The following is a 26,295-nucleotide window of genomic DNA, read 5'->3' as shown; positions in this document are numbered from 1 at the left end:
TTAGTTCTTGAACGGAACGGTTCACCGCTAATTGCAAATGTAATCCTCTTGTATCTGCCACTCAGAATTTCAAATAAGGTTAGGTTGTTGGCCATGAAAGGCAAACACCATCCAAACGTAGGCCGGTGTATAGTTTATGTACAAGTTTGTTGTTAAAGTCCCCGGTAAGCAGAGAATTTGCGTGAGGAAAATCCACAGCCAGATCACACAGAACTGTGAGCAACAGATTTAAGTGAGACCTTTTTTGTTTGAGCACTCAAATTAATGTAGACCTTGAGAAACAGCAGATGGCACTGCTGTCTCCACTAGTTCATTTTAACTCCAAGCAGCCACTTCTCATCAAGTTGTAATGGTTCAATAGCGCCTTTTAGGCTGCAAGAGATATAAATGGACAGGTCCCACTTAGGCCATTCGTAGTTGCAATGCCTTATAGCTGGTTTCCAGTGCTCGATGTATCCACTTAAGGGGCAATTTTATGTGGCCCATGTTTCCTGAAAGGCAAGGAGATCATATTGAAAAATACAGTTTTGAGTCTCCAATGAAGCCATTTTGTGTTGAAGGCCACTAATGTTCCAGGAGCATAGAGATGAGGAAGACTGCAAGTTGGTAAGAGTTACAGGTTGAGGGTGAGGTTCACTATGTTTAACAGCTTCCTTTTGCTTTCATTTTTGTGAGCATTGCCTGTCTGGTCAAACTGAGCTTTTGTAGGGCAGGGCTACTGGCAACCCTCCCCTATCTTGATCTTTATTAGGTTTAGGGGATGTGATCCATGATCTGTCTTTTGTGACTGCATGACCCACAGCATTTTTTAGGATTGAGTACTGCTTGATTCGATCACTGTTCGGAGTCCGACAAAAACTTGGCTTAGTAACTGGTAACTTGGCTAGCACAGTTGGATAGCCTAGTTTATAATATGGGTAGATTTTAATTCCCCAAGACCGGAAACATTCTTTGCTGGCTAAGAGGGCTTGAACCCAGATGGAAGATTTAAATGTTGCCAATGTTACTTCTGAGAGTTGTAGCCCTCTTGGAGGGAGAAATTTGATATACTCGATGTCTCCAGATGCTGGTGTATCAAACCCGGTGCTCCTTTTAATAATTTTAGTGATGTTAGTTCTGTTAAGGACATTATGTTGTCCTTTTGATTTGTATTCCGGTACCAAAAGAATTTTGGTGTTAGGGTCACGGGCCGCTCCTTGTTGGCGAGTGCCCGAGTCGAATAGATCATAGTTTTCTCTTAGTGAACCAGAGGCTTTTCCTAGTTTGTGCAGACAATTTTCTCGAGCGTCTAGTTGACTAGTTGGGGTTCTCCAAATGACCATGGTGCATTCTTGATGGTTACTTTTAGGTGGTTGTCTCCAGCAATACATTGGAGAGTCTGAGGTCGATTGTGAGTAAACAAATTAAATCGGAGTGGTCAATTAGGTTGTCGAATTTGTTTTCTCTATTTTAGTTGACCATTTGCTTTTTCCGTGCCAATTAAAGGCTCTTTTGGTTCTTCAATGACTACCGTTTCCTGGGGGTTTAATGAAGGTTTCCTTAAGCAAGGAGGGGAGGCATGATGAACCTGGTAGTGTGCGGGAGTGGGTAGTTGAACATTTAATGTTGGGTTCAAAGTAGTAGTTTGCTGTTCGTGTTTCTGTAAACTGGGACTTGTAGCTTGTTTATTGTCTAATTATTTAAGAGATTATGCTGTAGTTTGTATTGCTAACTTGTTTCTTTGCATATGCTGATGTTTCCTTTCTCTCTTTCTAAGAGAGTGAGATGATTGAGAATTGATCTTAGGGTGTTGTGAGGCAAGTATGAGTGGCGCAGGGTCCAGCTCTGGGTCAATTGGGTCAACTGGAGCAATTAAATCACTCCCATCTTGAGGGCTCTGTGGCAAAGATGACAGCAAAGATGATGAGCTCTTGTCTGGAAGCGTCAAAACTTGATCGTTATGGAAAGGGATAAGTACTACGCAGGGAATTACTGTCAGAACCCGAACCTTAGGTTCCATACTTACCTGGCCAACTATGGAGCATTCTGGTTTACGACCTATTGAGAACACTTGGTCTGGTAGAGTTCAATCGTGGAGACTAAAGATGGCCGCCGTCGATGCCAGAGCAGAGGGCAGAAGACGTTCTAGTCTTCCTGACTGTCACTACTGAAGATTCGATGTCATGCGCGAGCGCCCGGGAAACTGCGCACTTCACCGAAGATTCTGCCTGAGGTGGTTCGTTTCTTTCTCGGTGTGACACAACAAGTTGAAGGAATCTTAGAATACATAAGCGGGCCTCCGCTAGACTTGGTAATTGTATTGTGGCGGAATTAACTCAAAATCTCGGCGCACGAAATCAAGCGCGAGTTCCCTGTCAAAATTACCGTCATTCCAAAGACTTTAGCGTTTTGAAGCTGGAAGCTGTATTGGAGGAGCAGTAGAATTCAAAGAGGAGTTTGAAGTCAAGAACCTGAGGGAGAAAACGTAGCGCTGGAACACAGACATTGCAAACAAAGCTAAGTGAACATGCGCAGCGCTAAATGAACGTATCTTGATTACTTACCTGGCATGAAGTGAACTATTGAATGCCGAAATCCTGTAACAGAGAATAGAAATGTTGAAGACCTTTAGGGAGTATGTTAGAATGATTCTCAGTCCTGTAAAGAAATAAATAAGCATAAGAGTATCTCTCGCCTCAGAAAAGTCCTATAAGGGAATGGTTCATCTACCTGCAAGAAAGACAAAGAAAGGTCAGAACAGTTCCCTCAAAAATCGATTGAATCCCCAGTTATAACAGACACCCAGTGAGAAGCAGTCACCCTGATTAGTGATGTAAGTGCATTCCAAGTCTATAGATAATCCAGTCCCTACTTACTAGAAACGAAGTTAAATAATTTTCTTATCTCTTTATACAGTAACAACTAATTAGAGGTGAAGAGAGTTATTACCCAAAAGCCAGAAGAGGAGCTCAGGTCCAGCAGCGCATGGGTGGGTGAAAGTTGACAAGGAAAAAAGTAAATAATCAAGATAGCTAATAGTAGGGTAGACTTAATGTTGTCTTGTCGTTTTAGGTTTCCATAAACCAGTTCACTCCAGAGTAGCGGACTGAAGGAAGCAGCGCTGGACAAGTCTCTCTGTTTATTTTTATTTTTTTATTTTATCCAATTCCCCCGTCCCTTCAGGTAATGATGGGAGGTTCTGAATAAAGACCTACCAGCATTGCTGAGAGGGATTTGGGTTCAAGCATCTCTGCTCCTGTGCAAAACCAGCAAGTCTATCAGGTATTTGAGTTCTGACAATTACTTCTCCACTTGTGTCACCCCATGGTGCCTGAGTTTTTTTTGTTTATTTTGGCAGAGCTTGATCCTTCACACTTTAATTGGACCTGTTCCTTGCACTTACTGTCACTGCCTGCAGACAGTTGTTTGACTTTGACAAGGACACAATTTAACGAAGCTGGAAGCTCTGAAAGCCCATCAATGATGGGTGAACAACAAAGTGACTGGACCAGGTTTGAAGATGATTGGGCCCTTATTAGGTTGTATACACAAAATATATTCCAGCGTCTAGAGAAAAAGAGAGAACGGAAAAAGGGAGACCCCACTAAGAATCAAATAGTGTGAGTTGTCGACAAACATACAAATTTGTAAGTATGGATTCCCATCATACACCAAGATTGGTGGTTAGCTTCATCATTTGGGTATCCTCACATACACATACATGACATCCTAGCCCTATAGATATCGGAGCTTACGATTGTCAGATAGGTATACCAACCAAGATGAGCAAGATATAATATGTGGGACCAAAATTTTTTTTAAATTTTTAAATGCAGTGAGAACATAGTGAAGTGTGAAAACATAAAATTGGTGCGTAGACAGATTAGCAAAACTTGTTAATATCTGTCACGATCAAGGTTTAAAAACGTGAGAGCAAAGACCAGTTTTAATAAATAGCTGTCCTAAGCAATGATGGTCAACATGTTTCAGCACTTAGTGGCAAGAGATAAAGCCTCCCCGACGGCTCTGTAGACCGCCCGAGGTACCGACGGATAGAGCGGTGCCTTCTGCATCCTGAGCTGTTGCCAGGTGGGGTGAGGCCTTATCTTCCCCATATTTAAGGAAACGGAGAATATGGAGAAAGATACGAGATTGTGAGAAGCAAAACTCACACTATATCCTTTTCTGGAGTACTATAAATAGCATTTTAGACAATCTTGTTTTGGTTTTGTTTTGGTTTTGTTGAGGTCCTGACGAAAGCACAAGGATTTATCTCTTGCCACTAAGTGCTGAAACATGTTGACCATCAAATGATGAAGCTAACCACCAATCTTGGTGTATGATGGGAATCCATACTTACAAATTTGTATGTTTGTCGACAACTCACACTATTTGATTCTTAGTGGGGTCTCCCTTTTTCCGTTCTCTTTTTCTCTAGACGCTGGAATATATTTTGTGTATACAAGTTAGATTAGGGGCTACATACTCCAGTTGTCTTTAAACTTTGGCCTCTGACCCTAATTAAAATGTTCTTGTTGTTTGCAACCCTTATTAGGTTGTTCAGGTTCTCAAGCTTGATGTCCATGCTTGCCATACACAGGGCCAGGGTATTCAGAAGATCAACTTGGATGTCCAGTTTATCTGAATGATAATGTAATGCTGTGACTGTAGTTTGAAGAGTTTGCAGCAGTTGTGAACATGCAGCCGACATTGGTGTAGGGATTGACCCCTTGCACTGGCATAAGATTTCTGACTAGATGGTCTTTCTGTGTCTTTAAGAAAAAAAGATAGCTCCAATAATTAGTCATTTATGGTCAGCTCCTGTTTGTTGCTTTATTGGGACAGTTACTATTACCGGGATAGAAGGGAATTTGAGCGGAAGCGGTTTAATGTTTACCTTCAGTGATCCGTCCCATTGGATTGCAAAAGGACTGAGTACATCAGAACTCGTAGGTTGTAATTTTAATTTAGGTGGAGAACTTGTAGGCGGATGTTGTTGTGACATGACGTTAAAGGGGTCTGTTTCTTGTGACAGAGCATTAGATGTTGACTCAGTGGTTTTACGCCAGGGTTGATCGTTTGGAGCAAGTGATTGATGACTTTCCTGGGAGTCAAATGGATAATGAGGGAGAGCGCGCTGAGAGTCTGGTTGAGCCCCTGATGGTTGGCCCAAAATAATGTTCTGGTCTTCCGCTGTTGGACTTACACTGGGGATATCCAGCGGTGGCTGAGTTTTGTTAGTTGGTGGCGTGTGGACAATTGCATTGGTTATTATTTATTGTAGTATTCTAGCCTTGGGCTTTTCTCGGTCTAAGGGAGGGGAGGGGAAGACCTAGCCCCTCCTGATGTTTTTTTTAAGTAATCAAAGATGGAAGGTGGTTGCAGATGGGTAGAGCAATATGAAAAACCACGCTCCTGGTTGCTGTTACAGTCGGGTGCAGGAAGAAGAGGGCTTCATAAATGCAGCGGGGACTTGTCCATGGATTGCTTACGAATGGCTGCTGCTGTTCCTTCTGCCACTGCTGCCATTGGGTTTGATTTTTTTTAGGCTTGGGAGATGGAAATACCTTCCTTATTTTCCAGGATCTCATCATTCTGGTGTATTTTTGTTAAGTTAGCTTAACAAAACAAACACGCCAAGCCAACTCCTCTGGGCCTGTACTCGGTGACCCTTGCAGTAGTCATGGAGTCCCGGGGTTGTCTTGTTCCAGGGGGAATAGCAGAGGTCCAAGCAGGAACACACCAGGCTCCTGGAAGCCGCACCCAGATCTAACTGGGCTGCCTCTGTGGGGACCTGGGTTCACAATCCACAACTGGTAGCTGCTACTGCTGCAGCTTGGACAACCCCATGCTCCTCCTCTTCTTTGACTGATGTAACCTGCCTTGTGACTTTGTTACCACAGCCAGAATGAAGGGCACCAAGTACCAAGTGGCAGGTGGTATGTGGCGTGAGGTATGGAAAAGGGTCAGGCAAAGTTGACATCATGGGCAAAGTAGCGGAAGTGGAAGTGAGCTAAAAGAGGCAGAGCAAGGCCAAAGCAGACAGACCAGCAACCATAGCCGCTGCAGGCTAGTGCTGTTCCCAGTAAATGGTGAGGTGTGAGCGGTATGGTGCGAGGGACAGAGCGCAGCACAGAGTGGAGTGTGGAAATAGGTCTGGCAGGGCGAGTGCAGTAAGAGCGTGTGTACAAGGCTCCTGTGTGGAGAGGGGGGGTCACATGGAGATAGAAACTGGGACTCGCCCACCTCTACTGGTGCTCCACCGTCGCTGACCCGCTGTCCCCTGCAAAGTTCCACACCTCTTTTCTGCATCCTGCCCCGTGACCGCAACTGTAGCTCCGCCCCTCTCTTCCACTGCTCCGCGTCAGCTCACTCTATTGCAAGGGTCACAGGAATCAAAACTTCATGATGCCATTGTGCATTTGGAATTCGATTGAAGAGTCAAGGCTCTAGATATAAAGGTACAGCAATTGAAATGTATTTATAATAAATTATGGGATCTCCAATCTAGTGAATTCAAATAAATGTAATTTTTCACAAATTATATGTGGGAAGGAGATGAAAAATGCACAATGCAGCACGGACACCTAGAATCTTCCTCATATGACACTTTCTGGAAGAGGTGCAATAAGTAATATTATTTCATATTCTCCCACAGACAGGAACCTTAACAGAAGATGGCCTGGATCTGTGGGGACTAGTGCCCTCTGGAGGGAACAGGTGAGGTTGGTCAGTACCTAAATGGAAATTCTTCTATTGTTTTGAGATGATGTGGTCTGTGTCTTAAAGAAAAGAAAGTGAAATTTCATGTTCTTGAATTTAAATTACTTTTCTATTATCTGTAAATTGTAAATTAACATGCAGTGAGAAGAATGCATATTGATATCACTTGCACAGCTAAGACCTCACAGTAACCACAAATTAAGAAGAGGGACTGACGCACTGATTTAACAAAATATTGCAATAGTTGAACTCTGTCTTTATACTGTTTGATACACTCAAAGATGCTCTTTCCCTCATTTAAGACAATCTTAAGCCAACCTCAAATTGGAAGTGACAGCCTTAAGCCATGATGAATGGACTTAAGTCTCTTTCAAGCAAAGATCAGCTTTATTTTAAATCACTACTGTATTTTCTAACTTAAAACTCCTTCAAGACAGTCTACACTATCTTTAAGCTGGCTGAGATATGTTCTTCATTGTTAAAGACTGATTAAAGACAGAATAAGACCTTTTGTAAAATTCACTCACATTTGTAGCTTAAGACCATCCTTGGAAGCCTAAGTTAATTAAGTGTGGCACTCACAAAGTTGGAGTAAGTCTTGCATATGTGGATCTATGAATGACCTTGTCAGACTGGTGAAAAGAGGATGTTTTGCAAGCAGAACGCAACCGCAGACGCCTTATCTGGTTGGTCTTTCACAGGTTTGAATACACGTGTCCATGTGAGGTACATGGGAGGTAGGCATGATATAAATACAGACATCTGGAACAAATGCACTTTTTTAATTTCATTAAATATTTTCTGTTTAAGCTTGCAATTAGCAGTTCATTAGGATGTTTACAAAGATAAAGTTTGTCCCATAAAACAATGATAAAAGTAGCATTAAGTACACATACATGAATTCTACCCTCCTTAAATTGCCATCCCAAGCACAAAGACAACATGGAGGTGTACAGTCAAGAAAAAGGTATTAACTAAAGTAAATGTTGAAAGGGAAAAATATCCAGACACATTGTGATTAAAAGAATCATAATTTAGTACAGAGAACAGCAACTGATCAGTAGAAACAACGTTAAGTCAACCACTGAAAATTATGCAGGAATGAGGACAGATGTGAAATGATAGAACTGGTCTGAAATTGACTCTGATGGTGGGAGGAGGTCCCACACTATAAGGGGCGTTGCAGAGAGTCTGATCAGCGAGATCTAGATGGTGGAATTTGTGAATATCCAGGCACAGCAGATCCAAGCTTGTGATCAGTCTGCAAACTCTGCCATCTGCAGCGTTCTGGGTGGTTGTCCTATGACCAGTGCATTGTACCTCATGCATGAAAGCTTGAAGGAGATTGCAAAGGGCTGGTAGCCATTGATAAAAGAAAATGGGTGTGATGTGGTCAAGTGAGGAGCACTGGGGAGAAGGTAGTCTGAGAGTGGATCTTGCCTTCTAGAGGTGGCAATAATGATAGAGGAAGTTCAAAGAATCTCCTTTCCTACTTAATATGGTTTTCCTTATCACCATCTATCCCCCTTTTATTTTCCCTTTTACTGTTGTATATAGCCTACATATTTTATTGCACCTTATTTGCACTCATAACATTTTATATATATATATATATATATATATATATATATATATATATATATATATATATATATATATATAATTTTTAAAAGATATACCTGTGAAATGTCTTTGCAGTTCTCCACTTTTGTATCTCAGTATCAGAATCTTTTGAAAGTGGAAATCAGAAGTACAGGAATTCTCTGTACAAAGGAACCATTAATGGCAACCCTTCCCACTCTGCTGTCAGGGATAGTGATGTTGTAATCCAATCACAGCCTTCCTTTCAAATTCTAACTTTATTATACCTCTTCTGAGTGCGCACTGTTTTTAACCCTTTGTAAGACTCCTGTTTAGAAGCCCAATTTGGTAGTGGCTTTGAGCATATTTGAGCCCATAAACCCACTTATCAATCAGCTGTTAAAGCATGTCCAGTATCCTTTACATTGTAATAAGTACTAAATTATAAAACTAACTCTCTCGAATGAGCAATATTTCCGTACAACCCTGATTCTCAGATTTACAATCTACTCTTTTTTTGTCCCCGCCCCCCGCACTCTTGGCTCCATTTCCAAAGTAACCATTTATTTATTTATTTATTTATTTAATGGTTTTGTAAAGCGCGTAGTAACTCGAAGAGCATCCCAGCGCTAAAACCTGCTTCTCCAAAGGTTTCTGCCATCTGACGGGATTATATTTGCGGGAAAAGAAGAGTTTTTAAAGTTTTTCTGAACTGGAGGTAGTTCAGTTCTGTCCTTAGTCTTCGTGGTAGTTGGTTCCAATGTTTGGCCGTGTGGACCGAAAAACGACGGCCACCGGTCCTGGCCTTTTTGACTCTTGGGACCGAGATCAGATTTTCTCCACTAGAGCGGAGATCTCTCTCCGCTTTGTAGGGAATTAGGAGTTCTTTCAGGAGGGGGGGGCCATTGTTGTTAAGGGTTTTATGGGCCAAACAGAGGGCCTTGAAGACCACCCTTTCTCTGACTGGGAGCCAGTGGAGGGACTTCAGCGCTGGCCTAGCAGAGGATCTTGCCGGTGTGTCTGTAAGTAGACGGGCAGCGGCATTTTGGACTTTCTGAAGAGTGTTAAGGGTGGTTTCGGGAGCTCCCAGGTAGATGGCGTTACAGTAGTCCAACCTTGCCAGAATTAGACCCTGGATGAGGAGCCTCCTTGCGGTTTCGGGGAGCAAGGGGAAGATCTTCCTGCAGGCTCTGAGTAAGCCAAAGCATGTCCCTGCCGTCCTTTTTGCTTGAGTTTTAAAGCTCATGTCCTTCTCGATCCATACACCTAGGCTTTTGACCTCATCCTTGGGTGCGGGAGGGTTACCTAGGCAGCTGGGCCAAAGGTTAGGTGACAGGGAGGGCCCCTTGTGTCCCATCAGCAGTATCTCTGTCTTGGACCCATTTAATTTTAGCGAAGAAAGATTCATCCATCGGTAGACTTCGGAGAGGCAGCTGTGAAGGTCGGAGGGGGTTTGGTGGGGGTGTGAGAGGGTTACGACCAACTGGGTGTCGTCGGCGTAATTAATAACTGATACGCCGAACGAGCTGACCCTCTTCTCCAATGGGGCAATGTAAACGTTGAATAACGTAGGGCTCAGGGAAGAGCCCTGCGGTACTCCACATCGGAGCGGGATAAAGGGTGAGTGGCTGTCATTTTCCCGTACCTGAAAGGAACGTCCGGATAGGAAGGATTTTAGCCACTTCAAAGCCATACCCTTCAGTCCAATTTCTCCCAGTCGGTGGATTAGGGTAAGGTGGTCTACAGTGTCGAAGGCCGCACTGAGGTCCAGGAGGATCACTGCCACTGATCCTCCCGTATCCAAAATGCTTCTGGCCTTCTCCACTGCTGCCAGGAGGGCGATGTCCGTGCCCTGGCCTGGACGAAACCCTGTCTGGGAGATCCCTAATAGGTTATTGCTCTCAAAGTAGAATGACAATTGCTTGTTAACCAGCTTCTCCGCGACTTTACTATTTCCTGGGAGAAGGGAAATGGGCCTATAGTTGGAGAGGTCCTGTGAGTCTAGGGAGGTTTTTTTTAAAAGGCCTTTAACTGCTGCCGCTTTCCAGCTAAGGGGAACTATACCTTCCGAAAGGGAGGAGTTGATTAAGGCCGTGAGGGGGGGGATGATGGTACTCGATACCTTTTTCAGGAAGCGGAGGGGTGCAGGGTCGAGGGGGGAACCACTTTTGATTGAGGCCAAGGTTGCCCCTACCTCTTCCGTTGTTACAGGGCCAAAGATGTCCAGGGAGGGTTGAGGGCTGGCCGATGGCAGGGGTGGATTAGAGATGATGATGGTTAGATCCTGGTCCAAGTGAGCCAGTTCGGGGGAAGGAATAGCAAGAAGAATTTTTTGAATCTTCTCATCAAAGAAGGTGGCCAAGTTGTTACATTTGGCTTCAGCTTCTTTGGGGTCGAGAGATTTAAGTGGGGGATCGGGGGCGTGAAGGAGTTCTTTGAGAACAGAGTAGGTTTCATGAGCCGAGCAAGCCGCGTTTCTAATTCTATTCTCGTAAAAGAAGATTTTAGTGCTACGGAGCTCTTTTTTGTAGGATTTTACAGAGGTACGGAACATTTCTTTTTTCCCTTCTGTTTTTTCCTTCCTCCAGAGGCGTTCGTTCTTTTTACAAGCTTTGCGCAGGAGGTTGAGTTCCGGGGTATACCAGGGTGAGGGGTTCACTCTCTTGGTGTGTTTCAGAGAGTGAGTTTTAGGCAGAATGGCGTCGAGCGATTGGGTGATCCAGGTGTTAAATTCTTTGTCCCCTGCTACGGTGTTATGAGAGGGGTCAGGGACATTTTCCCTGAGTTTAGCTGCCCATTTGTCTGGTTCCAGTTTCTGCCATCGCCTGGTATACGTTCTTATTTTGGGGGGTTGAGGGGGCGGAGTAATAATGTCCCATATGAGGGGGACCAGGAAGTGGTCTGTCCAAGGAAGGGGGATATGACCAAGGATTTTCAGATCGGGGATATTGGAGAGGATGGGATCAAGCAGTTGCCCTCTTTCGTGAGTGGCCTGTGGGTTTTTAAGGTCAAGGCCCATTGAGGCGAAGTCTTGCAGTAGTTCACTGGCCTGTTTGTCAGCCGGGTCCAGGAAGTGTACATTAAAGTCTCCCAATAATACGTAATTGGTGGTTGACGTACATTTAATGGAGGTCTGCTCCGTGATTTTATTTGGAAAGTCTGCTAGATTGCCAGGCGGGCGGTATACCAGTGTTCCTGACAGCTGTTCCATGTCTGGAACACTGCATGTCTGGAACACTGACTGCTAGCTCTAGATAAACATTTCACAACCCTTTCTGTGAGCAGCATGCTCTGTACTAGGTGTGGTTGACTGTTTGGAATATTTAGCTAATCCCAAAAATCATCACTTTTTCCCCCCCAGAGTCATTCCCAGAAGTAATTTTTTTTTTCCTTAAACTCACTATTAACTTTTAGCTACCTACATATTAATGGCATCCCATCAAATGTTCTTTTTTAATTTAGGAGTTGACCTCCATTTTAACTGCCTTTCATTTTGAAAACTGTCTCATTAAGCTGCAGCCTTCTCCTGTGTTCTACTCCAGGTTGCCTCCAAAAAGGTTAGAGTGTGAATTGTGGGCCATAGTTTTGTGTTTTAGGCCAGAGAGTGCTAGAAAGAGTGGCATTGACAGGGTCTTGGGTTTACCTAATGTAGACATTACTTGGTTTGGCCACAGAGGATTAAAGGGTCTTCAGTTGCTACCTTTGATTGAAAGCATTGTGGATGGCCAGCATCCAGACCTCATGATTGTGCACTGTGGTGGAAGTGACCTAGGCACAATTACTGGGGTTGGGCTGGAAATCCTAATGTAGGATAGCTTTGGTAAAATAACACTTTTCCCACACACTGCCTTGGTGTTCTCTAACATTTGCCAAAGGCAGAAGTGGTCATGGTCAAATGAATTCTGTCCACAGATGCACAAATCCAGGAAACATGTCAATAAAACTATTTCTGCATTCCTCAAAGACCACAACATGGGCGCTATAAACACCAACAAGTTAAAGTTAAGTTTTTATATAGACCGTATATATAGAAATGATGGCGTTAATTTCACAGAAAAAGGCAACTGGGTGTTACTCAACAAATTGGAAGACGGCATCCTCTTTTATGTGAAGTTATCTTCACACCATAAACACAAAGGCGATTTTAGAGCCAACCTTTTTCTTAAACATTGGTTCATCTTACTTTTAAATCCTTTGTTTGAAATTTTTGCTAGACTCCATGGATCCGTCGTAGATCCACAAACCAAAAGCACACATTCAATACAAAGCAGCACATTTAGGATTTGCTTGTACAGGTTTATGAGTGGATATATGATTGTGTGTGGATCTGTGAGTGCCTGTATGGTGTCTGTGAGTTTGTGTATGTGTCTGTGGATCTGAAGAGTGGGTGGGGGGGTCCATGCGTGGGTGTGAAAGTGCCTCTGTGGGCTTATACGTGGATGTGTAAGTGGATGCATGGGACTGTGAGTTGCTGTGCGATTACTTGTATAGGTCTGTGAGTAGGTCTGTGAGTACCTGTGTGAGTAGGTCTGTCAGAGCCTGCATAGATTTCAGAGTGGGTGTGAGAGTCCCTGCATGGCTCTGTCAGTGGATCTCTGTGTTCCTGAGATGTTCTGTTAGTGGGTATGAGTACATATGTGGGTCTGAGAGTTTGAGTGGGTGTGTGGATCTGTAAGTGGAAGTGCCTTTATCAGTTTGTGAATAGCTCAGATTGCCTGTATGGACCAGTGAATAGGAGTGTGACTACTTGCATGGGTCTGTGAGTGCCTGTGTTGTTCTGTAAATGTCTGTCTGTGTCCGTCAGTGGCTGCATGGGTGTGTGAGTCAGCGTGTGAGTGGCTGTGGGGGTCTTTGTAGGTGTTTCAAGTATATGAGTGGGTCTGTGAGTGGATGTGTTTGGGTCTGTCTCTGGCTTTGGGAATGCTTGAGTGGGTCTGTTAATAGGTGTGCAAGTGTCTGTGGGTCTGAGTGTGTGTGTGTGTGTGTCTGTGTGGGTCTGAGAGTGCCTGTGTGGAAGGGAGTGGGCATGTGGATGCCTATGTGGGTATGTAAGTGGGTCTCTGAATGCCTCCATGAGTATGTGAGTGGGTTTGTCAATACCTGCTTAGGTCGGTGGATGGGTGAGTGACTATGTGAATCTTTGAATGAGTCTGAGAGTGCCTGCTTGGCTCTGTGAGTGGGTGTATGAATGCCTGTGTAGGTCCGTGCTGCCTGGGTATGTAAATGAGTGTGACAGTACTTGTGTTGGGGTCTGAAAGTTTTTTTTTTTTTTTAAAGTGCATCAAGATTCGTGGATCTGTTGCAGATTTACATGGGGGCCGCACTGAGCCTCGTGGGGGATGTATGGATTTGTGGCAAAAAACAGATATAACTCAATTTTGTACACACCATAAGTCCCTCTAACACAGCCTTGGTGTTAGGGTACCCCTTTAATCATTTTCAGTTAGATTTAAGTCCCCAGGACCGTCCGTTGATGCTTAAAATTGCGACTGCAACCTCCCCATCAGGCTGTGGTTAGCTATGGAGGGTCCATATCCGCAGATACACAATTTTATTTTTCCTTTAATAACTCCACAACGTTTGAACGGATTTACACCAATCCACAAACAGGGCTCTTTCTGGACCAAGAGCCACCTCTCTGCCAAAATTGGTGTAATTCCATCCAGGAGCTCGAGCTGTAGGTGTGTTCTAAATTCCTACGGGGAAATGCTTGGGAAACTCATTTTTGTTTACCCTTTGTCTCTGTCCCTGCTTGACGGATCAGTTTGAAACTTTCTATACAGAACTAGACAAATTGTGCCACTTTTTTGGAAACATTTGTGTAGAGTTGTCTAACACCGCCAAAGTTATAAGCAAGACAAAAAACGTTTTCCTATGGAAACTAAGTCCTAACTAGGACTCTCTCCTGCGACTAACCAGTAGGTTAAAATATATATAATTATATGAACTAATAAAAAAGTATGTTGAACACATGAGACTTGAATTTGATTTTATTCTTTATACAGTGCCTCTGCCTATATATATTTTCCAAAAAAAGGTGCACAGGTGTTTCTTGTTGTGCATGGAAAGTTACTGGGTGATCCATCAAGCGGGAGTCAAGAAGGGGGGGTAGTAAAAAGTGTTTCTCTCATATTAGGTACCATAGAGTCTTTTGACACGGCTGCAGCCTGAACCGCTGGAAGGAATGGAACCAAATTTGGCAGAAAGGTAGCTTTTGGTCCACAGATTGAGCTTTTTGTTATAAATTCATAGTTTGCGAGAAATTAAAGGAAATACAAATGTGTGTATAACACATACACAAATGTGTGTATGTGGGTGAAGCCTAAGCACGGATCTCATGGTGAGATCTCATTGGCTGTCAGCACTTCAACTTGAGTGTTTGCAGCCATCTTGGGACTAGTATACATGCTAGCACTCCATTAAAATGCATTGTAGTGAATGGAAGGTTTTGAGGGTCAGAAAAGGGAGAACGTATAAAAGGTGATCACAGATTCTAGTTACAATATAAATCATTTGTTGCTAAGGTGGTTTAACCTGTGAAAAAGCATTCTGCTGCGATTTGATGAAACATATTTGAGAGATTATGTAAGGTGCTCCAAAAGCTAAAATGAGAGCATATTTTTGTACGTTTATGCTATCTTTCTCAGCCATATGAAAATGAAGTCTGATATTCTCAGTAAATCATGTACTTCCAATAGGAGCAGCCTGTCAGCTGATTCCCTTGTGTTCTACTGCAGCCTCCCACAATATTCTAAAGAACAACTAAAGCGCTAACAGTCTTGCCTATGACAAAAGTGTGGCACACATGAAGCCATCTTAGTTTGAATAAAACTTCAAACATTCAATTTATAAACAAACAAAATGAGGCGTTTTATTTTGTCACAGAAAGGTTTGTTAGAGCTGTAGAAAGAAAAATTAGGACACGTTTTAAGTGAGTTCTCAAATATCTTCCTCTCCTATTTCATTATATCATTCTGACATTCAGACTAAAACATGAACTTTCAACACCAGCAGCAGACTGCCAGTTAACTCTGTTGATAGGCAGTTTACTACAGTTTTCTGATGAGCAACTAGAGTGCTAACGTTCAGAATTTATGCCAAATGTGTGGCACTTCTGCCCGCCATCTTGATGGCATCGAAGTGGAAATCTGAAAACATTTTCTACTGCGGACACTGAAATCAAGGAGGATATTGGGTAGCTTCATAAAAAAAAGTCTTGCAAGATGGCCACCAGAGAGAAAAGAATGAATATAACATCCCTGTAACATTTGTCTTTTTCAGTGAACATATATATATATATATATATTCACTGAAAAAAACATAGGTTAGAGACCATATATAGTTAGGAATTAGCATTTACAAAACCTTGAAAATTCACTGAAAAAACCATGGGTTATAGACCATATATAGTTAGGAATTAGCATTTAAAAAACCTTATTTTACTCACACAAAACCATTGAAATTCCATATATAGTTAGTTGCACTAACTATATATCGCGCACCCGCAATCCACTGCTGATGATGTCACATATTACATCATTCATGACATGGTCAGTGACATCACTGATGACATCACTGATGACATCTCAAATGACATCACTGATGACATCACTGATGACATCTCATTTGACATCATTCTTGTGCTAATACGATAAACCTCTTCAGACTCTAATATAACCTTAGATACACTCAGTGTATACAGACACTCACACACTGTCACTCATCCATGGAGTTACTCACACACCTAGTCAGTCATGCAAAGAAACAATCTCACCTCCATTTCCTCAACTATACAGTTATACACACCTTACTTATTCAAACATATACTAACACATATTTACTCTCTTATACAATCCCTGATACAAGTTCACAATGATCCATACAGCCACTCACACATTCAGTGGCTCTCATGCACAGTTATTTATATATGCCAACTCTCACATGTACTGTGTTTTACATATGTACTTACTATGACATGTAGCATTGAGATATCCATTCACTCATCAATACACTCATGCACACAGTCAACCGCCCATGTAGCTTTTTCCACATGCACTCTTGAACTCATACACCTAGTGAATCAACTGTTCACACATCTATGCACAGAGTCACACACCTCCCAGCCACCCCCACACAAACTCAATCTCCCATACAAATACTTGGGCAACCAATCAATAACACATATAGCCTCTCGTATAGCTAATGATCAACACATGCAGCAGTTTACATCACAACAGACATACTGATGCACACATTCAGACAGTTTAGTCACTAACCCATGCATTTAGTACGACACATTTATTCACTCACTCATACAGTCAGTCACACACCTACTAAATCCTTCATCCAGACACTTATACATCCACTCATTCTTCAATATATCAAACATATTTAAACTTTACAGAAACACACAGTCACTGGATGATGTTATCAGTGATGTCATTTGAGATGTCATCAGTGATGTCATTTGAGATGTCATCAGTGATGTCATCAGTGATGTCACTGACCATGTCATGAATGATGTAATATGTGACATGATCAGCAGTGGATTGCGGGTGCGCGATATATAGTTAGTGCAACTAACTATATATGGAATTTCAATGGTTTTGTGTGAGTAAAATAAGGTTTTGTAAATGCTAATTCCTAACTATATATGGTCTCTAACCCATGGTTTTTTTCAGTGAATTTTCAAGGTTTTCTAAATGCTAATTCCTAACTATATATGGTCTATAACCTATGGTTTTTTCAGTGAATTTCATAGGTTTTTTAATAGCAAATTTTTATAGTTTTTAAAAATAATAAATTTTAAATCGAATTTTATATTGTATAATTGTCTTTTTTTTTTTTTTATTCTTTTTGGTGCGCTCCCGGGGCGCGGACCAGTGAACGCACGGGTAAGCGCAATCTTACGGCGCGCCCCGGGGCGCGTACTGATGAGCGTCCCGATAGCGCTATTGCCGCGAACGAAAACAACATCGTGACGTATTGCGTAGCCGCCACGCCTTGCGTCATAAGACACGTATCGCGTAGCCGCGAGATGCGTCTTATGACGCACCGCGTAAGCGCACCCGGAAGCGCATACGATCGCGCAACGTAAACGCCCTGATGCGCTTACGAAACACGCCCCGGGACGCGCCCCGGGGCGCGTAGCGGAAGCGCGTCAAACCATGTGACTTTAAAATAACACTTTTCATTGGTTCATAACTTTTTTTTTTTCCAAATTGTGTGAAACCCACCCATTTCTCTCACTATTGCTTTGTACTTGGAGAGAGCAAGAGCTGTTCTCTGTACTGTGTTAATTTCCTACTTTTCTGATCTACAGCAATGACTGCAAGAGAGTCATCCAGCAGTGATTCCGACGGATTTTTAGATGAGGACCCTCCTCAGCAGAAGGAAAAAAAAACATTTCATCTGGAAATTCTATGACATCCCTGAAGGACAAAAAAAAGTCAACGCTCCAAAAGTAACCTGCAAAATATGTGGTAGTACTTTATCCAGAGGCAATCCTCTGAAAAAATATAGTTTTGGAAATGCTAATTTAATCAGGCATGTGAAAAGAAGACACCCTAACAACTTTGCCAGGGAGAGTGTCAGAGAGCTGGCACGGAATTTACCCACAGATGGCGGCAGCACCTCCACTGGTGGAGCAACACCTTCGGGACCACCCCGTGGAAGAATGGTCCCTAACATTCAGCCGGTGTTTGCAGGCATCAAATTTCTGTGCACGGAGTGTGACGAACTGCTCTGCTATGGGGAGCAGAGTGTTGAACTCATTGCCATAAAGAAACAGCAACACCGCTGCCCTGCAAGTCCCTAAATTTTCAAATTTTTTTGCTCCTGTTGAGCAGATTTGGAATCCCTGTTTTTGTTTTTCCCCTGACAAAAATCCCCAAAAAATATAAAATCGTTTTAAAAAGTCTAAAAAAATATAAAACAACAAAAACAAAAAAAAGTTCTTTTCAGAACTACCTCCAATTTATAAAAAAATGCTATTTTTTTTTTAAAAAGTGTCATTTTTTATCTCCATGGTACGCTCCCCAGTACGCTCCCCGGTGCGCGTACCAGGCGCTCCCCCCGCGAAAATCGAATTTTTTTTAAAATTTTTTTTTTACCCGCGGGACCCTTTTATGGCCCCCACATCAAAACTAGGGGGTCAGGGGGGTGTACCCTGCCCCCTTTTGCTCATTTCCCCCTTTGATTTTTGCCACCTCTTGTGTCTCAATCCTACCGAGACACAAGATGGCGGCCGCTGCGGACTGTTTCGAATGTTTACAGACACCCGAGAACCAATCAGCTTGCCGTGCGCAAGTCGCGTGGCGCGCCTGGAGCGCTCCCCGGTACGCGCACCGGGGCGCGGCTCTAGATATATATCTTTTTTTAAACCTAATTTACTCAAAATTCACAGGAGCACATATCTTGAGACCTAGCAAAGGCACATCGGGCAAACAATATCTACAATTTTGCCAAGTTTCGTGGAAATCCATTCAGCCGTTCGGGCTAAAAGTGAGGCCAACCGCCCTATGGAAATTAACATGTGAAAAACACGTTTTGGGACCCCCCTTTTTTCTCAGCCCCCCCTTGACAAACCCCCCCCCAAATTTTCAGTTGCTGCTCAGAAACAAAATGTTCCATTTTCCTGAAAATTTCAGCCAATTCCGTCCACAAACGCCAAAGTTATTAGACATAGAATTTTCAAAAATCCCATAGAGAAAAAATCCTAACTATATATACCTACTGGCGACCGCCAGTAGGTAATATATATATATACATATATATATATATATATATATATATATATATATATATATATATATATATATATATATATATATATATATATATATATATATATTACCTACTGGCGATAGCCAGTAGGCATATATAGTTAGGATTGTTTTCTATAGGGAAATTGCAACATTCTATTGGGAATAACTTTGGCGCCGGTTGAGGAATCTTCCTGAAATGTTCCTTAACTTTGCCTCGCGGCGCTCCGCTCCTTCCCTGAAAGTTTGGGGGGGATTCGTCAAGCGGGGGCCGAGATAAAAGGGGGGTCCCAAAACGTGTTTTCCCCATGTTAATTTCCATAGGGCGGTTGGACTCACTTTTAGCCCGAACGGCTGAATGGTTTTCCACCAAACTTGGCAAAATTGTAGGGATTGGTAGCCCGATGTGCCTTTGCTATGTCTCAAGATATGTGCTCCAGTGGTTTTTACGAAAATTAACTTTGAAAAAATATATATTGGGCTACATTGGGCTATATATATGTTAGAGCCCAAATGTAGCCCAATGTAGCCCAATGTAGCCCAATGTAGCCCAAAGATGGCCACCAGAGACAAAAAAAACAAATGTAGCCCAAATATCAGCCAGATGTAGTCGAACTATAGCCCAATGACAGAATGTCCCAGAGTGTTCGAAAGAACAACTAGAGCGCTAACAGTCTTACTTATGACAAAAGTATGGCACACCTAAAGTCATCTTGATTGGAATAAAGTGGTAACACTTAATACATTTAATTTGAAAAGGAACAAATGAGGGGTTTCATTTTGCCATAGAAATTTTATATATATATATATATATATATATATTCACTGAAAAAACCATAGGTTACACACCAGTTATAGTTAGGAATTAGCATTTAAAAAAACCTTTGAAATTCACTGAAAAAAACCATAGGTTTCAGGCCTTATATAGTTAGGAATCGGCATTTAAAAAACCTTTAAAATTCACTGAAAAAACCATAGGTTTCAGGCCTTATATAGTTAGGAATTAGCATTTAAAAAAAAACCTTTGAAATTCACTGAAAAAACCATAGGTTTCAGGAGTTATATAGTTAGGAATTCGTTTTTAAAAAAACCTTTGAAATTCACTCAAAAAACTATAAGTTTTAGTGGTGTTATAGTTAGCTGGACATTTTACTCATACAAAACCAATGAAATTGCTCCTATATAGTTAGTTGTACTAACTATATTTCGCGCACCCGCAATCCACTGCTGATGATGTCACATATTAGATCATTCATGACATGGTCAGTAACATCACTGATGACATCATCCACATGACAATCACATACACCTTTTCATACACTATTACAATTTTTCATCAATGTTTGTAAAATACAGAGTATCATATTTAAATCCATTGTCACAGCAATACAAGTATCTAAAAATCAACTCAGTGATTCATAGATGTATACACACATCTAATCACTTACCTATGGATTCACTCATACATGCTGTCAATGAACAATAGAACACTATCAAAAATACTTATACATCTATATCGACATTAAACAGCACGCATCCTATTCACATATGAAGTCATCCTACTCACTTATGCAAACAATGGATCATACTTACATATTTACTTAGCAAAACACTTATACAAACACCACTTCTTCTATACATTTAGATAGTAAGTCATACTTAGTGAATTATAAAATCATTATTACAAGTATAGTTATCCATACAGTCACTCACACAATCATTGTGTCTTATGTATACTTATTTATATACAACAACTGACACATACACTGCCTTTTATTTTTCTAGTTTGTTGGACCTGTACCTTTGAGAAATATATTTGCTCATCACCACCCCCACAAAGAGATTCCCTCACCCAAACTGTTAGAACATGTAGTTGTAGCTTCATATATCTACTGAATCAACTATTCACACATCTTTGGACAGTCACACACCCCCCACCGAACCACACACACTTTCACACTCCCATACAAATACTCAGTTAACTAATCAATAACTAATATAGACTTTCACATAGCTAGTAACCAACTGTAGAATCAGTTTACACAACAACTGACAAAGTGATACAGATATTCACACAGTTTAGTCACTATCCACTATATTTAGCGAGACATTATAAATTGGTCAAGTAAACAGCCAATTACACTGCTACTAAATCCTCCATCCAAATATTTATTTATATATATCCACTCATTCTTCAATGTAAATTGCTATATATATAATGCATATTTAAATAATGAAGCAAACCACATTCACTGGATGATGTCATCAGTGATGTCACTGACCATGTCATGAATGATCTAATATGTGACATCATCAGCAGTGGATTGCGGGTGCGCGAAATATAGTTAGTACAACTAACTATATAGGAACAATTTTATTGGTTTTGTATGAGTAAAATGTCCAGCTAACTATAACACCACTAAAACTTAGTTTTTTGAGTGAATTTCAAAAGTTTTTTAAAAACGAATTCCTAACTATATAACTCCTGAAACCTATGGTTTTTTCAGTGAATATATATATATATATATATATATATATATATATATATATATATATATATATATATATATATATATATATATATATATATATATATATATATATATATATAACAACTACTGTTACAGGGATGTTAGGCTCAGATTTCTCTTGTAATAAAAAAGTGAAATTCAGCAGTTCTAGTTACCAGGGCTAGCTAAAACGTATTTCCCTTCAATGCACCGCTTTTGACCTGACATATTACTTCACTTATGACCTGGTCAGCGACTTCACTGATGATGTCACTGGCATTCGAAATTACATCATTCATGACATCATCCAGCGAGAGTGTTTCATAAACCTTTCTGAGACTTAAAGATATATACTTAGCTACTGCATACGTTATTACTATTCTTTCCATACTACAATTAAGTAATAATATTCGTAACATATGTCATCTGAATTGTTGTGTGTCTGCCTGCATCCATGTGTGGATGTGTGTGAGTGACTGCATGGATGAATAAGTGGGTGTGTGATTAGCTGTTTGGGTGAGTGAATTGCTGTGCGAGTGGCTTCATTGGTGAGTGAGTGGGTATATAAATGTCTGTATGGGTGAGAGTAGCTGTTTGAGTGGGTTTTTTGTTAACAGAGTGTTCGTTTCTGCGGTTGTATTGGAGAGTGAGTAGCTATATGGGTAAGTGAGTTCTGTTGTGAGGTTGTATGGTTGAGTAAGGTGTGTGTGACTAGCTTTATATTTGAGTGCCTCTACAAATGACTATGGGTGAGTGGCTTTGCGAGTGACTATGGGTGGGTGGCTTTGTGAGAGACTATGGGTGGGTGAGTGGCTGTGTGAGTAGGTGTATGGGTGTGTGTGGTGACAGTGGCTGTATGGGTTAGTGAATGGGTGTGTGAGGAGCTCTGAATGAGAATGTGAACAGTTGCATGGGTATGTGAATGGGTTTGAGTGGTTGTGTGGGTATGTGAGTGGATGTGTGAGTGGATGTGTGGATGTTATCATCAGTGATGTCATTGACCATGTCATGAGTAATGTAATATGAGGTCATAAGCCGTGCATTGTGGGGGCGTAAGATATAGTTGACTCAGGTAACTGGAACTGCTGAATTTCATTGGTTTTGTACAAGTGAAATCTGAGCATAACTACAATGGCCCTGTAACTTTTGGTCTTTTTCATGTTTGTTAATGTAATTTCCTAACTATAACATCCCTGTAATCTTTGTTTTTCTTACGTGAATTTCTAAGGTTTTTAACTTTTATTTCCTAACTGTAACCTTTGAGAGTGGATGTGTGAATGGCTGTATAGGTTGGTGAGTGGCTTTATGGGTCTGCGAGTGGGTGTTTCCGTGTGTGAGTGGGTCTATGAGTGAATGCATGAGCTTTTGAGTGGCTGTGTGAGTGGGTGTGTGAGTCTCTGAACATGTCTGTGAGTGCATGAATCAGTGTCTGAGTGGGCCTGAGATTGGTTGTGTAAGTATTTTCTCAGTAGCTCCCTGAGTGGGACTGACTGGGTGAATGATTCTGAGTGGGTATGTTAGTGGGTACATGAGTCTCTGGGCCTGTGAGTGCATGCATGAGTATCTGAGTGGTGGTTCTGTGACTGGGTTTGTGTCTCTCACTGGGTCTCTGAGTGGGTGCGTGAGTATCTGGGTGTGTCTGTGATTAAGTACCTGAGTGTCAGAGTGGATCTGTTTTGGGAGCATAAATGTCTGAGTGGGTGTGTGAGTGGGGCTGTGAGTGGGAGCGTGAGGCTCTTAGTTGGGCTGCGAGTGGGTGTATGAGTGTCTCAGTAGGTCAGTAAGTCAGTGCATGAGTCTGAGTGGGTCTGTGATTGGGAATGTGTGTCTCCGAGAGGGTCTGTATGCATATGCATTAGTGTCTCAGTAGGACTAAGTGGGTGCATGAGTGTCTGAGATACTCTGTGAGTGGGAGCATGAATGCCTCGGTGGGTCCACGAGTGGGTGGATTTGTTTATCTGGTGGTCTGTGAGTGAGTGCATGAGTGTCATTAGGTCAGCCAGTTAGTGCATGAGACTGTGTGGGTCTGAGAGTCCATGGATGGACTCTTGAGTGGGTCTGTGAGAGTGCATGTCTCAGAGTGGGTCTGTTTGTAAATGCATGACTCTCTAAGTGGGTCTGAGTAAGTGCATTACTGTCTGAGTGGGTCTGTGAGTGGCTGCGTGTATTTTTACCAGCGATATTTGTGAATCTGCTTTGACGTTACATGGGGTTCACGCTGAGCATCGCTATAGGTTTGTCAATATTGCACTTGGGGACAAAAAACACTGTTTTTCAACAACTTCTTCACATTAGGGGTCACTTAAAGACCCCAGTATTCTACCCATGGTGTTAGGTTACCTATACCCTGAACACTTTTGTGACTTCCACTTTATTTGTTCATCTGTGGGACCATGTCCCGTTACATAAAATAGCAGCAGCAACTTTCTAAACCGGTTGCGGCAAGTACAGAAGTACATTGGTGTTTGCTATTGAATTTGCGAAGTGTTGCAAATTATTTGAGCCTCTATATATACAGATTTTGTTTCCATTAATATTTAAAAACTACTACACTGCACACCAAATGGCAATCTTTCTGGACCAAGAGCAAGCTTTCTGCTAAATTTGGTTTAATTCCATCTAGCGGCTAGGGATGTATATGTTCAAAATCCCGATCGGAATTAACATGGGGGATAAAGTGTTTTCAGACTCCACTTTTTCTTAGCCCCCTGCTTGAAAAGCAACCCCGAATCTTTGAAGACCGCAGCAAAAGTGAGTGATGACTAGTTTTGAAAATTTCACAAGGATTCGTCAAACGGCACCAACGTTATTTGCAAAACAAAAAATACTGTTCTTACGTTGGAAACCAAGTGCTAACTATAACTACTTACTGGTGACCCCACCAGTAGGTTATGTATGTGTGTGTATGTATGAATTAAAGGTTTGGTGTTGAATCCGCCACAGTGTTGATGTTGGCTTCCAATAGGGGAGCAGGACTGCTGTGTGTGTGTATGTATATATAAATCTCAGCTCGGAGGAGAGCAGACTGAGATATTTCATCTCGAGCGGGCATGTAGTCTCTCATTTGACTGCCCCGGCTCTTCATCTAACCTGGGAGGACTGGCTGCAGCGGTTGGGGACCCAGGGCAGAGACCGTGAGTTTCACTGATCTACAACCACCCGACCCTCCTGCAGCGGGCACTTACCTACTGTTTTGTTCAAACCCCCCCACGCCACCTACCTTACAACGCCAAGACTGTGCATGCTGGGACATGGAGTCCGTTACATTCGACACGGACTGCCATTGGTGCCCTGACTGCATTAGGGGGAGGTGACCTAAGTGCCTGCAGGTATTTTACACAGGAGGAGTCTATTAGGGAGAGGTTCATTACAGTGAAGGGCGCTGAGGAAGGCTATCGCCGAAATGCATTTGCCGCCGCTGGGACATATGAAATTAACGGCATTTCTGCTCTTAACTCCCCTTTTGGCCTCTGATTCTTTTTTGAAAGGATGGTACGTGATATATATATATATATATATATATATATATATATATATATATATATATATCCCTCATCTGTGAAATACTTAAATTTTCATGGTAAAGGCATATTGACTGTAAAAATGTGTGGTAAAGGCATGCATGGTTCCAACTGCATAGTAAATGCGGTTTCCCACTCTTTTGTGGGGAGTAAGACTATCTGGTGACAGATACCAGTGTGAGATGACGCCTGTAGACACAGGGAGACATCATTCAATAGTGGTGCACCGAAGTGCCTTTGCTGAGTCACTAAGATGCCTTCCTACAGATATTGATGCTGCTTTCTTTTTCTTCTAAAACAATATCCTTAACACTATTGTTTCTGTTTCAGTTTTCAAACTGTTCACAAGTTCAGCTCTGGTGCAGCCTTACCCTGGGGGCCGCTCTTGGGAGCCCTCGCGAGCTGCCACTCACTGATGGTCATCGATGGGAAACTTCAAGGGGATCCGCTGGACCTCAAGATGTTTGAAGGCACCTATTGGGTAACTCGTCCTTACGTTGTTCAAACTCACCCTCACATTGATGTCAGTCAGACCATACAAACCTCGGCTGCAGATAGAAATGCCTCTTACAGGAGCCATTTTCTCCATGCATCTAGTGCAGTGATCTGTCTGCAACCAGTTGAAGATTTGTAAATCCTGCACTGGTCACTTGGCTGTCATCTCAGCATTCTATTTATTGTATTGAACCCATTCACTTAAAGACAGTGCCCTGCTGAACCCCCACATTGTGTGTGCTGCCATGTCAGAGAATATCTTCCCGAAGGTGCACCTGTGTGCGTGGTAAGAGCTGCATTAGGGAAAAGGGAACACTCGCTGCCGGTCCATCTTTGGAAAAAACATAACTGATGTTCCAGATGTACCAAAGCTTTTTTTCCATTGTGTGGAGGAAATTTGTTTAATTTCCCCGTCTGAGGTTGCCATGGTTAATACATGGCAGATCCAGATAGTAAAAGTGCTGCTTGAAATAAGTTGTTGGGGTAGCCACATTTTCTTGCACTCTAAGTGAGGTGGGAGAAAAGAGGTAATTGGCATCTGTTTGTTTTCCAACCACATCCCAAGTCAACCCCAAGTATACAGGTGCTATCAGAAAACGTAGAGAAGGCAGCAATCAGTATTTAATGAGGTTTGACACCTTGTGGATTTGTCTGTAACTAGCTAGCTAGAAGGCTGGTAGTCTGTAAAATATTATCTTGGGGGTTTCCTAAGTGTCTTCCTCT

At 42.0% G+C, this 26,295-nt stretch overlaps 1 protein-coding gene and 1 long non-coding RNA gene across 2 annotated transcripts in view; one reads left to right on the top strand and one right to left on the bottom strand.

Annotated features, from left to right (window-relative positions):
• The window catches only part of LOC144792837 (putative cation-transporting ATPase 13A4), a 289,798-nt gene that overhangs the window by 146,925 nt on the left and 116,578 nt on the right, over positions 1 to 26,295 (top strand). Inside the window, exons 13-14 of the mRNA XM_078668035.1 lie at positions 6,638 to 6,699; positions 25,408 to 25,558. Of these exons, the coding sequence (XP_078524161.1) occupies positions 6,638 to 6,699; positions 25,408 to 25,558 (213 nt within the window). The remainder of the gene's footprint in view (positions 1 to 6,637; positions 6,700 to 25,407; positions 25,559 to 26,295) is intronic.
• LOC144792839 (uncharacterized) overlaps positions 1 to 26,295 on the bottom strand; it is a 202,801-nt gene that overhangs the window by 132,850 nt on the left and 43,656 nt on the right. The window lies entirely within an intron of this gene.

This window comes from Lissotriton helveticus, chromosome 11 (assembly GCF_964261635.1).
Source record: "Lissotriton helveticus chromosome 11, aLisHel1.1, whole genome shotgun sequence".
In the NCBI taxonomy this organism is placed as follows: Eukaryota; Metazoa; Chordata; class Amphibia; order Caudata; family Salamandridae; genus Lissotriton; species Lissotriton helveticus.
The sequence above is the reverse complement of the archived record's forward strand: the minus strand, read 5'-3'. Positions and strand labels throughout refer to the sequence as shown.